Genomic DNA, 23529 nt, shown 5'->3' with positions numbered 1-23529 from the left:
CAGTCCAACTCTCACATCCATGCATGACCACTGGAAAAACCATAGCCTTGACTAGACGGACCTTTGTGGACAAGGTAATGTCTCTACATTTTAATATGCTATCTAGGTTGATCATAACTTTCCTTCCAAGGTGTAAGCGTCTTTTAATTTCATGGCTGCAGTCACCATCTGCAGTGATTTTGGAACCCAGAAAAATAAAGTCTGACACTGTTTCTACTGTTTCCCCTTCTATTTCCCATGAACTGATGGGACCAGATGCCATGATCTTCGTTTTCTGAATGTTGAGCTTTAAGCCAACTTAATTGGTAAATAGATTGTGGATTCAAGCACATTTCATCTACTTTAGAGAATACAGTATATTTTGTTTTGTCTCCCCAAAACATCATTTCCACCTCACCAGGTTGTGCTATAAGCATTATCTCATCAGATTCTATGACTAGCCTCCTGCCAAGAAATGGTACCTTTTTTTGCAGATGGAAAAACTGAAGCTCAGATAGCACAAGTAACCTATCTAAGCCATATACATGGATTGTATTAGGTAAGAAATATTATATTAGTACTCCAACAATAATTTTCAACTTCAATCTGTGTAGGTGCCTTTTGAAGGGCAGTTTTAAAAACTGTTTTAAAAACAAACCAAATCATAAGCAAATTGTGTCCTACATACATATTATACATTTCCCAGCTTAGAATGAGGTAATTTTAAAAGGCAACTACAAGATAGTATGTGAAAATTTAAAGAAATAAATTCTAAAGCAATATGATGGTACTCCTACCTAGGCATGTATGGAAATTTTCTAAAAGCAAACATAGGAATCTCTTGGTGTAGAGAAAAGGGAATCCTCTCACATTGTTAGTGGGAATGCAAACTGGTACAGCCGCTATGGAGAACAGTGTGGAGATTCCTTTAAAAACTGGGACTAGAACTACCATACAACCCAGCAATCCCACTGCTGGCATATACACAGGGAAAACCAGAATTGAAAGAGACACCTGTACCCCAGTGTTCACTGCAGCACTATTTATAATAGCCAGGACATGGGAGCAACCTAGATGTCCATCAGCAGATGAATGGATAGGAAGTTGTGGTATATATATATGATGGAATATTACTCAGCTATAAAAAGGAATGCATTTGACTCAGTTATGAGGTGGATGAAACTGTAGCCTATTATAATAGACTGAAGTAAGTCAGAAAGAGAAAGACAAATACTGTATTTAACACATATATATGGAATTTAGAAAGATAATAACAAGGATCCTATATGTGGGGCAGCAAAGGAGACAAAGTCATAAAGATTAGACTTTTGGACTCAGTGGGAGAAGGCAAGGATGGGATGATTTGAGAGAGTAGCATTGAAACATGTATATTACCATGTGTAAAATAGGTGACCAGTGCAAATTTGATCATGAAGCAAGGCACCCAAAGCCAGTGCTCTGGGACAATCCAGAGGGATAAGGTCGGGAAGGAGGTGGGAGGGGTTCAGGATGGAAAGACACATGGAAATCACCCTTGGCTTATTCATGTTGATATATGGCAAAAACCGTCACAATATTGTAAAGTATTTATCTTCCAATTAAATAAATTCAAAAATTTTTAGCTGGGGGAAGAAAGGGATAGTTAGGGACTTTGGGAAGGTCATGTACATGCTACTATATTTAAAATTGATAATCAACAATGACCTATTGTATAGCACATAGAACTCTGCTCAATGTTATGTGTCAGCTTGGATGGGAGGGGGTTTTGGGGGAGAATGGACACAAGTATACGTGTGGCTGAGTCCCTTCGTTCTTCACCTGAAACTACCATAACATTGTTAATTGGCTATACCTCAAAACAAAAAGACCAAAAAAAAAAAAAATGTTTAAAGTTTTAAAAAATTTAATTGGAGGATAATTGCTTTACAGTGTTGTGTTGGTTTCTGCTGTACACCCCATGAATCAACTATAAGTATATATATAATATACACACACACACACCCTCCCTTTTCAGTCTCCCTTCCACCCTCCCATCCCTCTAGACCATCACAGAGCAGCACCATGCTGAGCTCCCTGTGTTATACAACAGCTTCCCACTGGGTATCTATTTTACAGATGGTAGTATATGTACGTCAGTGCTACTTTCTCAATTCATCCCACTCTTTCCTTCCCACACAAGAAACTCTTAATAGCAGTTAGCTCATGGGCAAAAGATTGAACAGACATCAGACAACTTCTGCCTTTCCCTTATACCTTTCATTAAAATGACAACCCTCTCCAGTACTCTTGCATGGAAAATCCCATGGACAGAGGAGCCTGGTAGGCTACCGTCCATGGAATTGCAAAGAGTTGGACATGACTGAGCAACTTCACTTTCTACCCTTTCTTTCAGATGAAACAATCTAAACACAACCTCAGAGAACCTCCTAGCTTGAGAACATACACTAGTTTGCATGTCATAAAAGTTAATCCAAAGATTGCCAACAGGCTAATTGTTCATAAAGGGATCTAGACAGTGAGGTGTGATCTCTGACACACAGTTGGCAAGGTGGGTGGGTGGGGATGAGGATGGGAAGTGGCTTTTAGAAAACCTACAGACAAGGTACATAGGCCAGAGATGTGTCTTGGGTAGCTCTGAGTTACTGGTCCTGGGAACTGATTGTCTGGATGCAGTCAGAGTCTGTGGGCAGCATCACTCAGTGATGTTGCTTCCTGGGGCTTTGAGCAGGCTTCTGGGCTAGGATACGCTTTCTACCAAAGAGTGCATTGGGTCTCAGACAGAGACATAAAATAATTTTAAAACCTGATTATTAATTTATCATATTTTAATTGTGCTAAAAGTCGCATTTTAAATGTATGGGCTTTTTGGTTGTTGTTTATCCAGAGATACAAGGAACTCCTAAATTAAGGAGGTTTTGTCAAACTGAGGGTCAAGAGAACTGAGTTCTAATACTGTCTCTGCTCGTAACTAGAGCTGCAAACCTGAGCTCATCATATTCTCTGACCTTTGTTTCCTTATTTGTAAAATACTGAAGTGGACTAAAATTTAAAATCATGAAAATTGCTAGTGTTCCCTTAGGTTTTAGTGTTGTAAGATTCTCATTGTTTACATTTTTATTATTCATTGTTCCCGTGAATCTCCTTGCCTTTTTGAAAGCCTATATTTGACATCATATACAATTTTAATGTATTGTATGTTTGAATACACATAGTCAGTTCCATTTTTTCTTTCTTTTTTTTTTTTTTCAGTTCCATTTTTTCAAGTGTTACTCAAATGCCTCCTCAATTTGGTGCTGTAGACCAGTCTGCTCTCCCTTCCTTTTCATTCAGAAGGTTCCAATCTCTCAGCCACAGTCCCTGAGCATCAGTTGATCCTGTGAAAATCAATAAAGTAGCTGGTGGGCTCAGCATTAGTGCTGATAAGCATATAAAATCTCCTCTTCAAGATTCAAAGATTTTAGTCAGGCAAGTAAGTTTGGCTGATTGTCAGATAAGGGATTCTAAGTCTTGCACTTAGGCACTGAAAAGGTATTTGTAGTGGCTATTTTTGCCCTGCCCACCTGTCATGCCTGAAGTCTAATTCCTAACCCCCAACACACATATTCTGTACCATCTACCTGAAAATGGGCCAAATTTGACCCTGTAACTTCCATAGAGTTAAGAATACCATTAACAAAATTAAAAGACAAAGCACATATTGAGAGAAAATATTTGAAACACATATGATAAAGTTTATTTGCCATCATAAATATAAATGACTCTTAAAAATAACTATTTTAAAATAATAGTGCAATGAAAAATGGGCAAAGACTGTGAATATGTGACTCACAGAAAAGAAAAAGGACAAACATGCAAAAATTTACTAATATAAATAAAAATGTTTGTTTTTAACCTTATTATATTAGCAAAAATAAAATTATTGATACTACTCAAAGGTGGGCATGAGGAAATGGGTACTTCTATATAGCTTCATTAGAATATAAATTAGCACACAATATCTATTCAGATTTAAACATGCATTACCTTTGACTTAGCAATTTCACTTCTAGGAATCTACTTTGCTGAAATATTAACAAAACTATGAATATACACATGTATCAGGATATTTTCTTCAGCATTGTCCGTAATAAGAAATTAAGAAATCCCAAGTGATCTATCAACTACCAAGGGAAAAACTGTTAAATAAATGATCATAATCCTTATAATAAATTACTGTGAAGCCATTGGGAAGAATATTTTGAAATTTTTATGTCCTGGTATAGAAGACATAGCAATAAGTGAAGAAAAACTGTAATAAATGGAACTTTATTTACTATAAGTGAAAAAATAGAATTATATGTGTAGAACTATATGGTTGTCTGAGGAGTTCTTACAAATAGCTGAGAAAAGAAGAGAAGCTTAAAAAAAAGGAGAAAAGGAGAGGTATACTCATCTGAATGCAGAGTTCTAAAGAATAGTAAGGAGAGATAAGAAAGCCTTCCTAAGTGAACAATGCAAAGAAATAGAGGAAAACAATAGAATAGGAAAGACTAGAGATCTCTTCAAGAAAATTAGAGATACCAAGGAAATATTTCATGCAAGCATGGGCACAATAAAGGACAGAAATGGTATGGACCTAAGACAAGCAGAAGATATTAAGAAGATGTGGAAAAAATAGACAGAAGAACTATACAAAAACAATTTTAATGACCAGCTAACCATGATGGTGTGATCACTCACCTAGAGCCAGACACCTTGGAGTGTGAAGTCAAGTGGGCCTTAGGAAGCATCACTACAAACAAAACTAGTGGAGGTGATAGAATTCCAGCTGAGCTATTTCGAATCCTAAAAGATGATGCTGTGAAAGTGCTGCCCTCAATATGCCAGCAAATTTGGAAAACTCAGCAGTGGCCACAGGACTGGAAAAGGTCAGTTTTCATTCCAGTCCCAAAGAAAGGCAATGCAAAAGAATGCTCAAACTACCACGCAATGCACTCATCTCATATGCTAGTAAAGTAATGCTCAAAATTCTACAAGCCAGGCTTCAACAGTACATGAACTGTGAACTTCCAGATGTTCAAGCTGGATTTAGAAAAGGCAGAGGAACCAGAGATCAAATTGCCAACATCTGTTGGATCATCAAAAATGCAAGAGAGTTCCAGAAAAACATCTACTTCTGCTTCATTGACTATGCCAAAGCCTTTGACTGTGTGGATCACAACAAACTGTGGAAAATTCTTCAAGAGATGGGAATACCAGACCACCTGACCTGCCTCTTGAGAAATCTGTATGCAGGTCAGGAAGCAACAGTTAGAACTGGACATGGAACAACACACTGGTTCCAAATTGGGAAAGGAGTATGTCAAGGCTGTATAGTATCACCCTGCTTATTTAACTTATATGCAGAGTGCATCAGGAGAAACGCTGCGCTGGATGAAGCACAAGTTGGGATCAGATTGCTGGGAGAAATATCAAGAACCTCAGATATGCAGATGACACCACACTTATGGCAGAAAGCAAAGAGGAACTAAAGAGTCTAAAGATAAAGATGAAAGAGGAGAGTGAAAAAGCTGGTTTAAAACTCAACATTCAATAAACAATGATCATGGCATCCAGTCCCATTACTTCATGGAAAATAGATGGAGAAACAATGGAAACAAGGACAGATTTTATTTCCTTGGGCTCCAAAAGCTCTGCAGATGGTGACTGCAGCCATGAAATTAAAAGACACTTGCTCCTTGGAAGAAAAGCTATGACAAACCTAGACAGTGTATTAAAAAGCAGAGACATTACTTTGCTGTCAAAGGTCTGCCTATTCAAAGCTACGGTTTTTCCAGTAGTCATGTATGGATGTGAGAGTTTCACCGTAAAGAAGGCTGAGGACCGAAGAACTGATGCTTTTGAATTGTGGTGTTGGAGAAGACTCCTGAGAGTCCCTTGGACTGCAAGGAGATCAAATCAGTTAATCCTAAAGGAAATCAACCCTGAATATCATTGGAATGACTGATGCTGAATCAATACTTTGGCCACCTGATGCGAAGGGCCAGTTCATTAGAAAAGACCTTGATGCTGGGAAAGATTGAAGGCAAGAGGAGAAGGGGATGAAAGAGGTTAAGATGGTTGGATGGCATCACCGACTCAATGGACATGAGTATGAGCAAGCTCCGGGAGTTGGTGAAAGACAGGGAAGATGGCGTGCTGTAGTCCATGGGGTCACAAAGATTCAGACACAACCGAGCGAATGAACAACAATACGTGTAGTATGAACTGCTGCTCAGGTGGCACTAGTGGTAAAGAACCCTCCTGCCAATGCAGGAGACATAAGAAATGTGGGTTTGATCCCTGGGTTCTGAAAATCCCCTGGCAGAGGGCATAGCAATCCACTCCAGTATTTTTGCCTGGAGAATCCCATGGACAGGGGCACTTGGCAGGCTACACTCCATAGGGTCACAAAGAGTTGGACATGACTAGGTGATTCAACAACAACAGTCTAATTTATATTGTACATTTGTGTCTGGACAGTGGAACGTATGAACAGAAAGAAACTATTAACAGTGATTCTCATCTGGACAGTATGATATGCAGTGAGCTTTTTAATTTTTCATATCATTCATTTAGTAATATTGTTATGGACTGAACCATGTCCCCTCCAAATTCATATGTTGAAATCTTAACACCCAATGTGACTGTAATTGGAGATAGGGTCTGATAATGGCCATACTTGTGGAGCCCGTATAAGAAGGACACCAGAGAGCTCCCTCTTTCCATGTGTGTACAGAGGAAAGGCTATGTGAGGAGATATCAAGAAGGCAGCTACTGTGCTCATTTTGGCAGTACATATTAAAATTGGAACTGTACAGAAATGATGAGCACAGCCCCTGCATGAGGATGACACACAAATTCATGAAATGTTCCATATTTTTAAAAACAAGATCAACACTTTAAAAGAAGGAGGAGGAGGAGGAGGCAGCTATCTGCAAGGTAATAAGAATGATCTTACCAGAAACCAAACTTGCTGGCACCTTGATTATGGAATTTTTGCCTCCAGAACTTTGAGAAAATAAATGTCTGTTGCTCAAGCCACCCATTCTATATAGCAAATTGAGGAGATTAATACAGATATGTAGAAATTTTTATATTGTTCTTATTGGATAGTCTTTGTTGGGAGAGACACCTTTTTTTTTTTTTTTCTTAAGCAGATTCTTTAAAAGGCCTACTTCAGGACAGAAGCTGAATTCCCATCACAGGAACTTTTTCAATAATATGTCCATTAGGGTTCAGTTCAGTTCAGTTCAGTCGCTCAGTCATGTCCAACTCTTTGTAGCCGCATGGGCTGCAGCACGCCAGGCTTCCCTGTCCATGGTCAACTCCCAGGGCTTACTCAGATTCATGTCCATGGAGTCGGTGATGCCATCCAACCATCTCATCCTCTGTCGTCCCCTTCTCCTCCTGCCTTCAATCTTTCCCAGCATCAGGGTCTTTTCAAATGAGTCAGTTCTTCGCATCAGGTGGCTAAAGTATTGGAGTTTCAGCTTCAACATCAGTCCTTCCAATGCATATTCAGGGTTGATTTCCTTTTAAGATGGACTGGTTTAATCTACTTGCAGTCCAAGGGACTCTCAAGAGTCTTCTCCAACACCATCAGTGTTAGACTGTATTAATGAAGATAATTAACACCAACTACTGCAACTGGCCTCTAAATCTTAGTGTTTCTACACCACAAAGATTTATTTCTTGTTCATGTTGCATGTCTAATAGGCTTTGAAGGGAGCTCTATTCTATGTAGACAGGCAGGGACCCAGGCTGACAGGGTTGACCGTATTGCTACATTATTCTTTCAACATATGATTTCAGAGTTTGACAAAGCATGGAAAGCAAGCCAGAGTGTCAAACAAGGCTTTTCACTAACCCTGCTCAGGAGAAACACACTGACTCTGCTCATAGAACTAGTCACATGACCCCAACAAACCTGCAAAGGAAGCTGGGAAATATGAGAACCACATGAATATTTATTTATTTATTTTTATTTGAAAACATTTACTTGGCTGTGTTGTGTCTTAGTTGCAGCACACACAGGATTTATTCGTTCAGTCATGCTGAGTCTTTTGTTGTGGTGTGCAGGCTCTCTATTTGCATCACATGGGCTCTAGAATTCTCAGTAGCTGCAGCATGTGCGCACTTAGTTACGTTGTTTCACTTGGATCTTAGTTCCCTGATCAGGGATCAAACCCACTTTCCTGCAGTGAAAGGTGGATTATTAACTACAGGACCACCAAGGAAGTGCCACTACATGAACACTGTTGCTGTTGTTCAGTCACTCAGTGTGTCCAACTCTTTGTAGCCCCATGGATGGCAGCACGCCAGGCTTCCCTGTCCTTCACCATCTCCCGGAACTTGCTCAAACTCACGTCCATTGACTCAGTGATGCCATCCAACCATCTTGTCCTCTGTTGTCCCCTTCTCCTCCTGCCTTCAATCTTACACAGCATCAGGGTCTTTTTAAAGAGTCAGCTCTTTGCATCAGCTGGCCAAAGAATTGAAGCTTCACCTTCAGCATCAGTCTTTCCAATGAATATTCAGGGTTGATTTCCTTTAGGATTAACTGATTTGATCTCCTTGCAGTCCAAGGGACTCTCAGGAGTCTTCTCCAACACCACAATTCAAAAGCATCAGTTCTTCGGTCCTCAGCCTTCTTTACGGTGAAACTCTCACATCCATACATGACTACTGGAAAAACCGTAGCTTTGAATAGGCAGACCTTTGACAGCAAAGTAATGTCTCTGCTTTTTAATACACTGTCTAGGTTTGTCATAGCTTTTCTTCCAAGGAGCAAGTGTCTTTTAATTTCATGGCTGCAGTCACCATCTGCAGAGCTTTTGGAGCCCAAGGAAATAAAATCTGTCCTTGTTTCCATTGTTTCTCCATCTATTTTCCATGAAGTAATGGGACTGGATGCCATGATCATTGTTTATTGAATGTTGAGTTTTAAACCAGCTTTTTCACTCTCCTCTTTCATCTTTATCTTTAGACTCTTTAGTTCCTCTTTGCTTTCTGCCATAAGTGTGGTGTCATCTGCATATCTGAGGTTCTTGATATTTCTCCCAGCAATCTGATCCCAACTTGTGCTTCATCCAGCGCAGCGTTTCTCCTGATGCACTCTGCATATAAGTTAAATAAGCAGGGTGATACTATACAGCCTTGACATACTCCTTTCCCAATTTGGAACCAGTGTGTTGTTCCATGTCCAGTTCTAACTGTTGCTTCCTGACCTGCATACAGATTTCTCAAGAGGCAGGTCAGGTGGTCTGGTATTCCCATCTCTTGAAGAATTTTCCACAGTTTGTTGTGATCCACACAGTCAAAGGCTTTGGCATAGTCAATGAAGCAGAAGTAGATGTTTTTCTGGAACTCTCTTGCATTTTTGATGATCCAACAGATGTTGGCAATTTGATCTCTGGTTCCTCTGCCTTTTCTAAATCCAGCTTGAACATCTGGAAGTTCACAGTTCATGTACTGTTGAAGCCTGGCTTGTAGAATTTTGAGCATTACTTTACTAGCATATGAGATGAGTGCATTGCATGGTAGTTTGAGCATTCTTTTGCATTGCCTTTCTTTGGGACTGGAATGAAAACTGACCTTTTCCAGTCCTGTGGCCACTGCTGAGTTTTCCAAATTTGCTGGCATATTGAGGGCAGCACTTTCACAGCATCATCTTTTAGGATTCGAAATAGCTCAGCTGGAATTCTATCACCTCCACTAGTTTTGTTTGTAGTGATGCTTCCTAAGGCCCACTTGACTTCACACTCCAAGGTGTCTGGCTCTAGGTGAGTGATCACACCATCATGGTTAGCTGGTCATTAAAATTGTTTTTGTATAGTTCTTCTGTCTATTTTTTCCACATCTTCTTAATATCTTCTGCTTGTCTTAGGTCCATACCATTTCTGTCCTTTATTGTGCCCATGCTTGCATGAAATATTTCCTTGGTATCTCTAATTTTCTTGAAGAGATCTCTAGTCTTTCCTATTCTATTGTTTTCCTCTATTTCTTTGCATTGTTCACTTAGGAATGCCTTTTTATCTCTCTTTGCCATTCTTTGGAAATCTGCATTTCAATGGGTGTATCTTTCCTTGTTTCATTTGCCTTTAGCTTCTCTTCTTAGCTATTTGCAAGGCCTCCTCAGAGACCCATTTGAACATATAAAGAATATCAAATGCTCCCCTGATACTCCTTGTTATGGATTTAAATATATTCCACCAGGGCCTCAGAATATGATTTTATATGGAAATAGTGTATTTACAGAAGTAATCAAGTTTAAAAATGCCTTCAAGTAAAAATCTTTCTCCTGGGACTTCTCTGGTGGTCCAGTGCTTAAGACTTTGTCTTCCAGTGCAGGGAGGTGCAGGTTCGATCCCTGGTGGGAGAGCTAAGATCCCACATACCTTGCGGCCAAAAAACCAAAACTTAACAAAGAAAAAGTGGTGTAACAAACTCAGTAAAGACTTTTAAAATGGTCTACATTAAAAAAAAAAAAAACCACCAAACTAAAAAAATCCTTCTTCTGTCTCTAGTAAAATGAGGTCTTTAGAGTGAGCCCTAATTCAATAAGACTAGTGCTTTTATAAAAGGAGGACATTTGGACCCAGAGACAGACATGCACAGGAGCGAGTTGATGTGAACACACGCAGGGAGCAGACTGTCGCGTGAAGAAGGAGGCAGAGATTGGAGTTACACTGTCATAAGAAAGAAATGTTTGTGGTCACTAAAAGTTAGGGGAGAGGCATGGAACAGATTCTCCTTCACAGTCCTTAAAGGAAGCCAATCCTGCTGAGGTCTTGACTTTGAACTTTCAGCTTGTAGAACTATGACGCAATAAACTTCTGTGTTTTAAAGAGACCAGTTTGTGTACTTTGCCACAATAGCCCTAGAAAACAAATCCAATCCTCTATCAAATTTAAGCAGAAAGGGATTTAGTACATGCAATTAGATGCTTAATATTTACTCTGTTAGGATGCCTGAAAAAACAGGCTCTAGGCTAGACATCTAGGAAATACTCCCAGAATCACTGGGACTCCTAGGATTACTGGTATGTTTACTACATGGCAATCCACTCCCTATCAGGTTTCCTGTTCTCCCTTCCCCCATCCCAATTCAGTGGGATGGAGGTCATCTTTGTAAAATTCATGACATCATGTCTTTCTTTGGTCACCCTTCTGATTTTCTTCATTACCTTCAGGAGACATCTCTCACTCCTCACTCTCATGAGTTCACCTTGGTCTGACCAGCTATTAGCCTTGCCACTCACTATTCCCTCACAGGCCTCACCCTATACTAAGCCACACTAAGCTGTTTAAACCATCCAGAATGCCTCATGTCTTTCCTTTCTCTTCACTTTTGCACAGGTTGTTCCCTCTGTCTGGTTTGGAAGTTGTTTCCCTTCACCTTTGTCAGGTAAATTCCTATTAATCCTTTCATCTAGTGCTGACTTCCATATTAACTCTAGCTACTTGCTGATTTTCTTCCTCAGAGGAGAGAATGAGGAGAGATTTGAGCAATTTTGCAGAATGTATTTTATTCACCTTTGTAGCTTTAAGTTTTAATATAGTTTTAATTTAATTATTTATATTAATTCTCTATTTTAATTTAGGTTTGTTTGCTTTTGGTTTTGCCAGTGGTGTAAATAGTGGCACACATTAAAGACTGCTGTCGGGATTTTGAGGTATATCATTTTCTACCTTTGCATTAGCTTCCTAGTACTGCTAAAGCTGCTTAAAAACTTACTTTCATTTTGGAAGTAGGTCACATCTTTGGTAGTAGTTATGTTATTATTCCTGTGTCATAGATTGGGATTGGGAGTAAGGTCACATCATTCTTAAACAGAATGATTAATTCAGAACTTCTTCCCTCATGCTGTACTAGGTCTAAAACAACAAGTTCTAATTCTTGACTAGCCCAAATAAAGTAAATTTAATATGGAAAACATATATTCATTCATTCATACAGACATATATCTATTTATTCTTTTAGTCAACTATTTAGTAATTGAAGAGGAAAGAGAATAAATAAAAGCCATCAAAAAGAAACAAAAAGTCACTTAATGGATAAAACTTTATGCATATTATATATAATATACTTAGAACTTTATGATATACTATGTTATTCACTAATTTTGCTGCGTCACTTATGTGACACATCCATCCCAGTTATACAGCATTTCTAGAAAACTGGCTCTTTTTTAAAAAAATTTTTTATTTATGTATTGGCTGCGTCAAGTCTTAGTTGCGGCACGCACGCTCAGTAGTTGTGGTTCACAGGCTTAGTTGCCCTGCGGCATGTGGGATCTTCGTTCCCTGACCAGGGATCAAACCCATGTCCCCTGCACTGGAAGGTGGTTTTTTAACCAAACCCAGGGAAGTCCCAGAAAACTAGTTCTTAAAACTCAAACTGGCTCATGCTGCCCATTACTGGTTAGATGGACTGGTTGGGAATTAGAAAGGAGAGGTGTTCAAAGTCTCTCCTAGACTGGGCTGGTGACAGAAGAAATCCTGGCTTTTGTCCCTTTTTAACTACAGTGTACCAGTGAGCCCTTGGATATGCAAAGGCAGGTAACCAAGGCCTGAAAAGCTAAATTTGTCTTCACTGTAAAGTGTGGGCTTTGAGCTGGTGTAGGAAAAATGAATGGAGAAGGAAATGGCAACCCACTCCAGTATTCTTGCCTAACGAATCTTGTGGACAGAGAATCCTGGTAGGCTGCTGTACATAGGGTCACATAGAATCAGACACGACTGAAGTGACAGCGTGCATGCATGCATTGGAGAAGGAAATGGCAGCACGCTCCAGTATCCTTGCCTGGAGAATCCCAGGGATGGAGGAGCCTGGTGGGCTGCCATCTATGGGGTCGCACAGAGTCAAACGTGACTGACGCGACTTAGCAGCAGCAGTAGCAGGAAGGATGAAAAAGAGTCCTGAAAAACAGAGGAGATAGGAGGTTTGAGGAGTTTCTACGAATGCCAAACATTTTGGGAACCTGAAGTACAGATATAAAGAGGCTAGTGAGAAATTTCCAGAGATAGGGTAGGTGTTTAAGAACAGGGATGCCAAACATGTAACATTTTGTTGTTGGCATTGTTGTGAGGTAAAATCAGCCTCAAATAGTTAATAAAATATGGCAAATGTTTTGAAGGTGGGAGGATTAAAGGAAGTGATAAGTTCCACTGGTATATGGGCGTGGAGCAAAGGGAAGAAAACAGTCTAGGGTGAAGAAATAAGACTCTACTACTCTTAATTCTTAATTGTATTGTCACGCTGCCCTCTAATGGTCTGTCAGTATTTCACTATTTAGCAGATTCATTTGTTAGCTTCTGAGCCACCTGACTGACTTTACCATCTGCAGACAATTTCCCCGTTCAGTTCAGTCACTCAGTCGTGTCAGACTCTTTGAGACCCCATGGATATATTATAATATTACCCCATATTATATTATATATATATATATATGCCTGCTCTTTAAATTTTGCCATTAACAAATAAAAAAGACTATGTCCTTTGAGGCCACCAATAAAGGAAAAGCAGTTGCATAGTTGTTGCCCAGGGCACCTTGCCCCTATGAAGCAGTTACCCATGGAGCTTCACTGTGAGCCTACCTTCTCCTTTTGTCTGTCTTTTCATCTCAGACAAAATATAGACTGCTCAGAGATAAAGAAGAGACCAACAGCTCCATCAACAGAGTGCTGAGAAACAAAGTGGGTAACATCTAACTGTTATATAATACTATCTTTGGTAGAAAATAAATACTGTCTTTGGTCTGCCTTCTGTTTTTGGAATTCTCAAGTTGTTTGTCTCATTTTGACTCTGAAATTAAAAAAAAAATAATTAGAAGGAAATGTTCATAAAACTTGATGCCAAAACACCACTAGTGGGCCTTCAGGTCTTAGCTTAGTCGAAATTTAATTCATTTGTTCAGAAGTATTTATTGAGTATCTCTCATGTGTCTTGCTGAACAAATCAAGCATATTCCCCACAGCCAACGTGTATGGGAGGCTTCCCAGGTGGTGCTAGTAGTAAGGAAATAGCAGTGAAGCCAATGCAGGAGGCATAAGAAATGTGGGTTCAATCCCTGGGTCAGGAAGGTCCCCTGGAGGAGGGCATGGCAACCCACTACAGTGTTCTTGCTTGAAAAATCCCATGGACAGAGAAGCCTGGTGGGCTACAGTCCATGGGGTCGCAGGGCTGGACACAACTGAAACGACTTAGCATATGATATGTATGGCTGTGTGGGTGAATGGTACTCAGTAAAGTTGGGCAGTGGTCCTTACTCTCAAGGGGGTGGTCCTTACTCTCAAGGAGATTATACCTAGTAATTTCTAGGAAGTCTTGCTTAAACTTTCACTCCTAAGGACTCAATAATAAACCCAGTCATAGCACTTTACCCATTTGTCTATTACGGTGTCATCCTCTGTTAGACTGCAAACTAAGGATAATGAGTTTGGGACTATCTTGTTTGTCCCTTTCCAGGGGTTAGGGATGCATCAGTGAATTAAACGATCAAAAGTCCCTGGCCTCTACAAGCTGGTAATCTAGAAGAGAGAGATAGTCAACAAGTTCAGTAGGTACCATGTTACATGGAAATACACCATGGAAAAAAGTCAAGTAGGGGAGGGGCCTTTTTCCTCCCCTACTTTGGCTCTTCGCTCAGATGTCACCTTTTTTTATTTTGAGAGAGGAAACCTTTGGAGGTTCACAGTAGAGGAGAGATACTCTCCGTCTAAAAAAGAAAAAACATTTAGGAATAAAACAGTAGGCACACTTAGCAAACAGCTAGTAAGGCAGTTATCAGCTCTCCACTTTGCCGGAAATCAGGTCACAGTGAATACATATTTATACAGAATACAGAGAATAAGTGCCCAGCCCTAGCTCTTCTCTTGAAAATCTGGCACTTTCATATTCTTTCTGAATACATTTTAACATTTAACCTGAACTGATTTTGCATTTTTTGTTGCAGAATAGCATCTCGCGTCTTCTAGTATCAGCCTGCATACCATTTGTATGTGACTGGGGTGTCTGAGGCTACGATTCTTTAAGCCTTTCCAACCAGCCCTACTTGACAGTGTCCTTTTCAGGAAATGACGTCCTGGATAATTAACAGACTCCGCTATATTTAACACATATTCCTATCCGAAATTTTCACACTTATTTTGCCTCGCGGACAAGTGAAAATGTATCTCTTCCTTCTGACTCTTTGGGCCTCGCTCCCTATTCTTTTGACAGCAGCCCAATCCCAAGCATCCTTCCCCCCAAGTTGGCGACCCGTCTGTGCTGCGCAGCCTTCCGGAAGCTGTAGGCCCCGGCGGTCCGCCTCGCCAGAACTACAACTCCCGGCAGCGTCTGTTTTCCTGCGCCTCCGTCTTGGCGCATGGCCCGTCGGGAGGGGGCAGGTAGCGGGCGGCCGGGCGGGGTCCAATGGGTGCCGGCTCCCGAGGAGAGGGCGGGGGAGAAGAGGAAGGAGGCGGACTCTGGGCCCCGGCCCCATTCATTGCCGCGGCCGGCCCGGCTGGGGTCTTGTGTGTTACGAGTTATGGAGGCGCTAATTCCTGTTATTAATAAACTCCAGGACGTCTTCAACACGGTGGGCGCCGACATCATCCAGCTGCCTCAGATCGTGGTGGTGGGAACGCAGGTGAGAGAGGAGGGCGGCTTCCGTCCAGGCCGGAGCCTGGGGCGCAGGCCTGGAAGAGGCTGCGGCAGCTCTTGCTCCCCGACCGGCCTTCGCGGCCTGTGGGAGGAGGGCGCTGCCGCGCCTGGGCGCCTGGGGCTGCGTTGCACCCGGGCTGGTTGTCCGGGGCCTGGCGGGGAGGCGAGGGGCGGAGCCGGCGCGGCAGTCCCGCGGGTGCCGGGGGCGGGGTGGGGGAGGGACGGGCGAGCGGAACTGGAGTCCGCGGGGACCGGGCGCGGCTTCCCCCGCGGGCCGCTGCTTCCAAGGGCACCTGGGGGACGCATGGGGCACTCGGGGCCGGGTAGCCCCTTCTAGGTTGGTTTCAGGGTGGCGGGGTGTTTGTTTCCCTCCTTGCCTTGCTCAGGGGCTTCGGAATCAGTATTGGAACTTCGGTGTCGGGGCCCAGGAGGGCCCCTACTTGGGTGCACCTGAGTGTTTTCCTGCCATGTGATTCCCGTTTCGAAAACACCGAAGCAGTTAAAAACAAAGAAAAAAACCCAGACCAACTTGTACTTGGAGTTTGTGGATATAAGGAAGAGATGGTCAATTTTTCTGCGTAGGCTGTGGTTTTTGACTTCCATCTAAATTGGGCATCAAGGTTCTCTGATCTTTTCATGTTGGCATCTCTTGTAGATAATACATTTTTACATGTGGAAATGTTGAAATAACTTAGTATGACAGAGAAGTATACATTTCATTTTCTCTGCCTGCTGCTTTTCTTGGTTGAAGAGAATCAACCACAGGCTTTTTAAAATGATGTTTTCTGTTGGAAATGGGACGGTTTCCTCATTTTCCATCAGGTTCTGCTGCTGCTAAGTCGCTTCAGTCGTGTCCGACTCTGTGCGACCCCATAGACGGAAGCCCACCAGGCACCTCTGTCCCTGGGATTCTCCAGGCAAGAGTACTGGAGTGGATTGCCATTTCCTTCTCCAATGCATGAAAGTGAAAAGTCAAAGTGAAGTAGCTCAGTCGTGTCCGACTCTTAGCGACCCCATGGACTGTAGCCTACCAGGCTCCTGCGTCCATGGGATTCTCGAGGCAAGAGTACTGGAGTGGGCTGCCATTGCCTTCTCAGAATATAGAGTATAGGGTATAAATATTTTGAGAGGGAACTCAAAATAGAGTATTTCCAGACACTAGTAACCCTGGAAACCATAGACACCCTCTCTAGGGTGGGCTAGAGGGGCTTTTTAGAAATTATTTCAGAAACATATTTCCTTGGTTGATTATAGGATTGGTATAGATCCTATACCAATATGTGCTCAATTCTGCCTTCACATATTATGTAACTTAATGTTTGTAATGACTAGATACTCTGGTTCATTAACATAGTAAATTATGAGAATTTTTTTTTTTTGAGTTTATTTTGTTTACTGCTGTGTTCCTATTCCTAGCTCTTGGTACAGTCTCTGTGTATGTAGTAGATGCTTCAAAGATAAATACTTTGAATGAGTTACTGGATAATATTTTTTAAACACTTGGGCTTTTATCATCAAAACCAGTCTGTTTTTGTAAATAAAAATAGAGAAGAAATTAAATCTTCTTTGATAGTAATTTGTGTTTCCTAGCTGTAGATCAGAAACTTTCCATATACTTTTAATAGGGTCTCAATGCTTTTTAAGTATGAAGCAGTAAAAGAATCAGAGCTATACTGTGTTAGCATAAATAGTTTAAAATCAAGAAAGATTTTCCTTACATGAAATAGAGTTTATTTCAGTGAGGAAATCTGTTGGCAAAATTAGGGAGGGAACAGGGTAGAAAAGTAAAAATCTCAGCATTGTGAAAGTCAGCAAAAACCATCCTAATAGTGATAGTTACATGCTATATAGGTGTATGCCATATTTGCATGTTAATGTTTAGGATTAACGCAGAAGTCTAAAAAACTATTCAGTTTTTAGACTTGATTTAATGGGGGTTATCTCCATTTATGCCCTAATTGAAATTCAATCCTTTATTAATCAGGTGCAGAAGAAATACATAAGAATAGAAGCAATGTATTTTTTTCTCATATTTTCCTCAATATGTTGGAAAAATTTTGTTGATTTGAATATAAGTACACCATTAGTTTGTCATCTAAGCCATTTAATGCTGTATAGCATATATACAGCACCTCACATTTAATGGAGTAGTGCACAGTGAGTGAGTTACAGATGTAGTAAATGCTCTGTAGTTAGTTGGAGTGGTAAACTTCTCAGTGGCAGTGGCTACAGATCTCATTTGGGGGAATTTTTTCTCAAATTTGAATGTATAAGAATTACTTTGAAAGTAAATTTCCTGGACCCCATCTCCAGAGATTTTAATTTTACAGGTCTGGGGTGGTCCAGGCAACATAGATGATTCTGATGTAGATGGTTCATAGAACCTGATTTGAAAAGTGTAATAGTGAGTCTTTGATTTTAAAACTGGCAAAAGCCGGGAAGCTTAGTCTAAGGGCATGGCACTCTTCAGTAGCCTTTTGATTTTGGTGGCATTCTTGCTCCAAAGTATCAACTTCCAGGCAACCTTTGCTGACCCCTGAATATTTTATTTCTTAAATTTCAAATAATATTTATATGAGGCCGAGAGAGTTGGAGAGGTTGAGGAGAGAGATGTTTTATTTGATCATTCACAGGTTTTATGATTTAGCTAAATGAATTGCTTTCCTTTTTCTTTTGCTGAGAACCTCCATGTGGAAAGAACAGAAAATGGGAAGAGAGAAGGTTGATACTTTTAAACCTTGGTGTACTTTGCAGGTAGAGGAGGAGATAAGGTTTCAGTGACATTTGTGACTCCACTTGGGAAATTTAATCACTGTTTAAGTTGAGAATCGGAAGGGGGAGCCCTCCAGGTATGTAGTCCACATAAACTATGTAAACCACAACCTAGTAGAGGAATCCCAATAGAGGTGACATTAGTGCTGCTAGTATAGTGCTTTTCACTTTGCCTGTTATTTCAGTAATTTCAGCACTCTACTTTCAGCAGTTCAGACAAATACTGAAGGAAAAGGAATCTTGGGTTTTAAATGACCAATCTGCAAACCAACTGTTTAACATTTAAAAAATTAAGGTATAATTCATGTAACATACATTCCAACCACTCAAGTTAGTGGTTTTTGGTGTATTCACTAGGTTATGCAGCCATCACCACTATCTAGTTCCAGAACATTTACATAACCCCAGAAAGAAACTCCATGTCCATTAGCAGTCACTCCTCATTTTGCCCTCCCCCATGGCCTGGCAACCAAATTTCTGTCTCTCTGGATTTGCCTCTTCTGGGCATTTCTTAAATAAATGTAATCATACAATATGTGGCCTTTTGTGTCTGGCTTCTTTTGCTCCACATAATGGTTTTTATGTTCATCCATGTTGTAGCATCTATTGATGTTAATACTTCATTACTTTTTATGGCTGAATAATATTCCGTGTCTAGACATGCCACAGTTTGTTTATCCGTTCATTAGTTGATTGATATTTGGGTTATTTCCACTTTTTGTCTATATTGAATCATGCTGCCATGAGCTTTTGTTTAGAAGTTTTTGTGTGAAAATATGTTTTCAGTTCTCTTGGATGTATAAATGATTTGGCGATTTCTAAAAAAAGACAACAGCAAGAGTTCGTAAAGGTGTACAGAACCTGAAACCCTGATATACCAGAGAAAGTTTGGTAAAATGGTACACTACTGTGGAAAACAGTTCCTAAGGAACTATGGCAGTTCCTTAAAAAGTTAAACAAGAGTTACCAAAGTGAAAGTCACTCAGTTGTGTCTGACTCTTTGTGATTCCATAGACGATACAGTCCATAGAATTCTCCAAGCCAGAATACTGGAGTGGGTAGCCGTTCCCTTCTCCAGGGGATCTTCCCAATCCAGGTTCAAACGCAGGTCTCCCACATTGCAGGCGGATTCTTTACTAGCTGAGCTATGAGGGAAGCCCAAGAGTTACCAAATGAACCAATAATTCTACTCCTACATACAAGTAACCCCAGAACAGCACAAGAGGTTAGAGGCACTAACCATACAGTAAGAAAAAAAATCTGCATATAACTATACAGTTGGCCCTCTATAGCTACAGTTCCACATCCACAGATTCAACCATCCACACATTATATAGTACTGCAGTATTTACTGGAAAAAAAATTCAAGTAGGCAGTACTGAAATATTTACTGAAAACAATCTGAATATAAGTGGACCTGTACAGTTCAAACACATATTGCTCAAGAGTAAGCTATATATGGGCTTCCCTGGTGGTGCAGAGGTTAAAGCGTCTGCCTGCAATGTGAGAGACCTGGGTTTGATCCCTGGGTCAGAAAGATCCCCTGGAGAAGGAAATGGCAACCCACTCCAGTATTCTTGCTCGCTCAGTGGTGTCCGACTCTGCGACCTGTGGACTGTAGCCCACCAAGCTCCTCTGTCCATGGGATTGTCCAGAATCACTGCAGATAGTGACTGCAGCCATGAAATTAAAAGACACTTACTCCTTGGAAGGAAAGTTATGACCAACCTAGAGAGCATATTAAAAAGCAGAGACATTACTTTGTCAACAAAGGTCCGTCTAGTCGAGGCTGTGGTTTTTCCAGTGGTCATGTATGGATGTGAGAGTTGGACTGTAAAGAAAGCTTGAGCGCCGAAGAATTGTTGCTTTTGAACTGTGGTTTTGGAGAAGACTCTTGAGAGTTCCTTGGACTGCAAGGAGATCCAACTAGTCCATCCTGAAGGAGATCAGTCCTGGGTATTCATTGAAAGGACTGATGCAGAAGCTGAAACTCCAATACTTTGGCCACCTGATGCGAAGAGCTAACCCATTGGAAAAGACCCTGATGCTGGGAAAGATTGAAGGCAGGAGGAGAAGGGGACGACAGAGGATGAGGTGGTTGGATGGCATCACTGACTCAATGGACATGGATTTAGGTGAACTCCAGTAGTTGGTGATGGACAGGGAGGCCTGGTGTGCTGCGGTTCATGGGGTCACAAAGTGTCGGACATGACTGAGTGACTGAACTGAACTGAACTGTAGAGGTGATAGCTTCACTAAGTTTAGTAATTTGGTGCCAAATATTGATCTTAGTTTCATTCCTTCAGTATTAAGTAAACTCATGTTTTTTCCTTTCCTTTTCTTTTTCCCTAGGTTCTCTGTGTAGACCTTAAAAGATCAGATCTCTGCTGATTACTTAAAAAAAAAAAAATGTTTTTTAAATCATTGAGGTGAAATGTATATAACATAAAAATCAGCTGTTTCAAAGTGTACAATTCAGTGGCATTTAGTACATTCATAATGTTGTGCAACCACCACCTCTGTCTATGTCCAGAATATTTTCATCACCCCAAAAGAAAACTCCATATCCATTAAGCAGTCATTTTGTAATTCTCTTTCCCCTGAGTCCCTGGCAACCACCATTTTTTTTTTTTTTCCTATTAATAGAGTTACCTTTTCTGGAAGTTTTATAGAAAGAGAATCATATAATATGTGGCCATTTAAGTTTGGCTTTTTTCACTTAGTATAACATGATTCATTCACATTGTAGCATGTACCAGTGCTTCCTTTTAATTGATGACTAATCTTCTATTGTGTGTATTTACCATATTTGTTATCATTTGTCTGTTGGTGGATATTTGGATTGTTTCTATCTTTTGGTTGTTGTGAATGGTGCTGCTGTGAATATTTGTGTACAAATATTTGAATGCCTGTTTTTAGTTCTTTTTGGTATATATCTACAAATAAAATGAAATTGTATGGTAATTGTATATTTTAAGTTTCTGAGGAGCCACCCAACTGTTTCTACACTGTCTCTGTGTATGTTAGTCCCTCGTCGTGTCTGACTCTTAGCCCACCAGGCTCCTCTGTCCATGGAATTCTCCAGGCAAGAATACTGCAGTGGGTTGCCATTCCCTTCTCTAGTCGATGTTCCCAATCCAGGGATTGAACCTGGGTCTCCTGCATTGCAGGCGGAGTCTTAACCATCTGAGCCACCAGGGAAGCCCCAGATTACTTATGGTAGCAAACAACCAGGGTCCCAATTTGTTTACATCCTTGTCAAAACTTGTTGTTGGGTTTTTTTAGTATAGCTATTCTGATGAGAATGTGAAGTGGTATCTCATTGAGGTTTCAATTTGTATTTCCCTAGTGACTAATGAAATATATATCTTTTTAGGTGCTTATTGGGATTATTTGTCTTCTTATTGTTGAGTTGCCAGAATTCTTTATGTATTTTGGATAGAAGATCATTATCAGTATATGATTTGCACATATTTTCTCCCATTCTGAAGGTTATCTTTTTACTTTCATGATCATTCTTTTGATGCACAAAAGTTTTCAATTTTGATAAAGTCTAACATCTATTTTTTCTTTTGTTGTGTGTGATTTTGGTGTCATATATAACACATTGCCAAGTCCAGAGTAATGAAAATTTATTATTTTATTACTATTTTTCTTTTCTTTTCAGTGTTTTATAGTTTCAGTTCTTATATTTAGGTTTTGATCCATTTTGAGTAAATTTTTGTGTTTTGTATGAAGTATGGGTTCACCTTCATTCCTTTCCATGTGCCTGTCCAGTTGATCCAGGACTATTTGTTGGAGACTGTCCTTTCCCGCATTAGGGCTTGGCACTATTGTTGAAAATCAATTGACTATAGATGTATAGGCTTATTTCTGGACTCTCAATTATTTTCTGTTGGTCTTTAGGTCTCCTCTTAAGTCAGTATCACACACAGTTTTGATTACTGTAACTTTGTAGTATATTTTGAAAACAAAAAGTATGAGCCTCCCAACTTTGTTCTTTTTTTTTTTTTTTCAAGATTGTTTTGCAGTGAAGAGTCCCTTGCCATTCATTCCATAGAAGTTTTAGAACTGGTATTTCCATTTCTGCAGACAATATTGTTTCGATTTTGATAGGGGTTGTGTTGAATCTGCATTGCTTTGGGGAGTATTGCCCTCGAAGTATTAAATTAGATCTAGAATTCTTGGTTGATAGATTTTTTTGTCTCACATCTTTAAATGTCATACTATTACCTCTGGCATCCAAGATATCTAGTGATAAATTTATTGTATTATTATTATTAATCTTATTGAGGAGCCCCTGTATTTGAGTTGATTCTCTGCTTCTCTCTTGGTGCTTTCAATATTTGTCTTTCACCGGTTTGACTATAATTTGTCCCCATGTGGATCTCTTTGTTTATCCTACATGGTGGAGTTTCACTGAGTTCTTTAATATGGAGATTGATGTCACATTCCCCAAGTTTTCCTGCTTTTATGAAAAAAGTAGGGATTTTTCTGAATATTACTTTTGCTTTTCAGATATGTATATTTCACTCTTACCATTTATGTTCCAGACAGCACTGGGTCTGTATTTTATAACCAGGAAAAAAACTGCTCCTTAAGGTCTTTAGCTTTGTAGCAAGTTTGGACCTGGGATAATTGAAGTGGTTTAAATTTTAGATTTATATTTTGCCAGTGTGTGTGTGTGCTGCGAGCTTAGTCACTCAGTTGTGTCTGACTCTTTGCGATGTCATGGACTGTAGCCCGCCAGGCTCTTCTGTCCATGGAATTCTCCAGACAAGAATACTGAAGTGGTAGTCATTCCCTTCTCCAGGGGATCTTCCTGACCTAGGAATTGAACCTGGGTCTTCTACATTGTAGGTGAATTCTTTACTGTCTGAAGTACACTGGGGATGCACATTTTGTCAATAGGTGGAGTGTTTGAACCTTGTGGTAAAAACATGTTAGTTTATTTATTTAAATACCCAAAAAGGTAATATTTCTAAGGATACTCAGAAATATTTTATTTAAAATAAATGAGACAGGACTTCCCTGGTGATCCAGTGCTTAGCAATCCGCCTGCCAATCAAAGAACATTAGTTTGATCCCTGGGCTGGGAAGATTCCATATGCC

The 23529-nt window shown here is 40.3% G+C and overlaps 1 protein-coding gene and 1 non-coding gene across 8 annotated transcripts in view; both read left to right on the top strand.

Moving 5' to 3' along the window:
- Positions 1-6773: 6773 nt before the first annotated feature.
- Positions 6774-6881, top strand: LOC138079366 (U6 spliceosomal RNA). The gene has a single exon (XR_011144849.1). It is a non-coding gene; the product is annotated as a U6 spliceosomal RNA (small nuclear RNA).
- Positions 6882-15492: 8611 nt separating this feature from the next.
- Positions 15493-23529, top strand: part of DNM1L (dynamin 1 like) — a 63321-nt gene continuing 55284 nt past the window's right edge. For all 7 annotated transcript variants that reach the window (XM_068971289.1, XM_068971288.1, XM_068971285.1 and 4 more), the window contains exon 1: positions 15493-15631. In XM_068971289.1, coding sequence (XP_068827390.1) covers positions 15530-15631 — 102 coding nt within the window. In that variant the 5' untranslated portion in view covers positions 15493-15529. The remainder of the gene's footprint in view (positions 15632-23529) is intronic.

The sequence above is a fragment of the Capricornis sumatraensis genome, chromosome 4 (assembly GCF_032405125.1).
Source record: "Capricornis sumatraensis isolate serow.1 chromosome 4, serow.2, whole genome shotgun sequence".
In the NCBI taxonomy this organism is placed as follows: Eukaryota; Metazoa; Chordata; class Mammalia; order Artiodactyla; family Bovidae; genus Capricornis; species Capricornis sumatraensis.
This window is presented reverse-complemented; position numbering and strand designations above follow the sequence as displayed.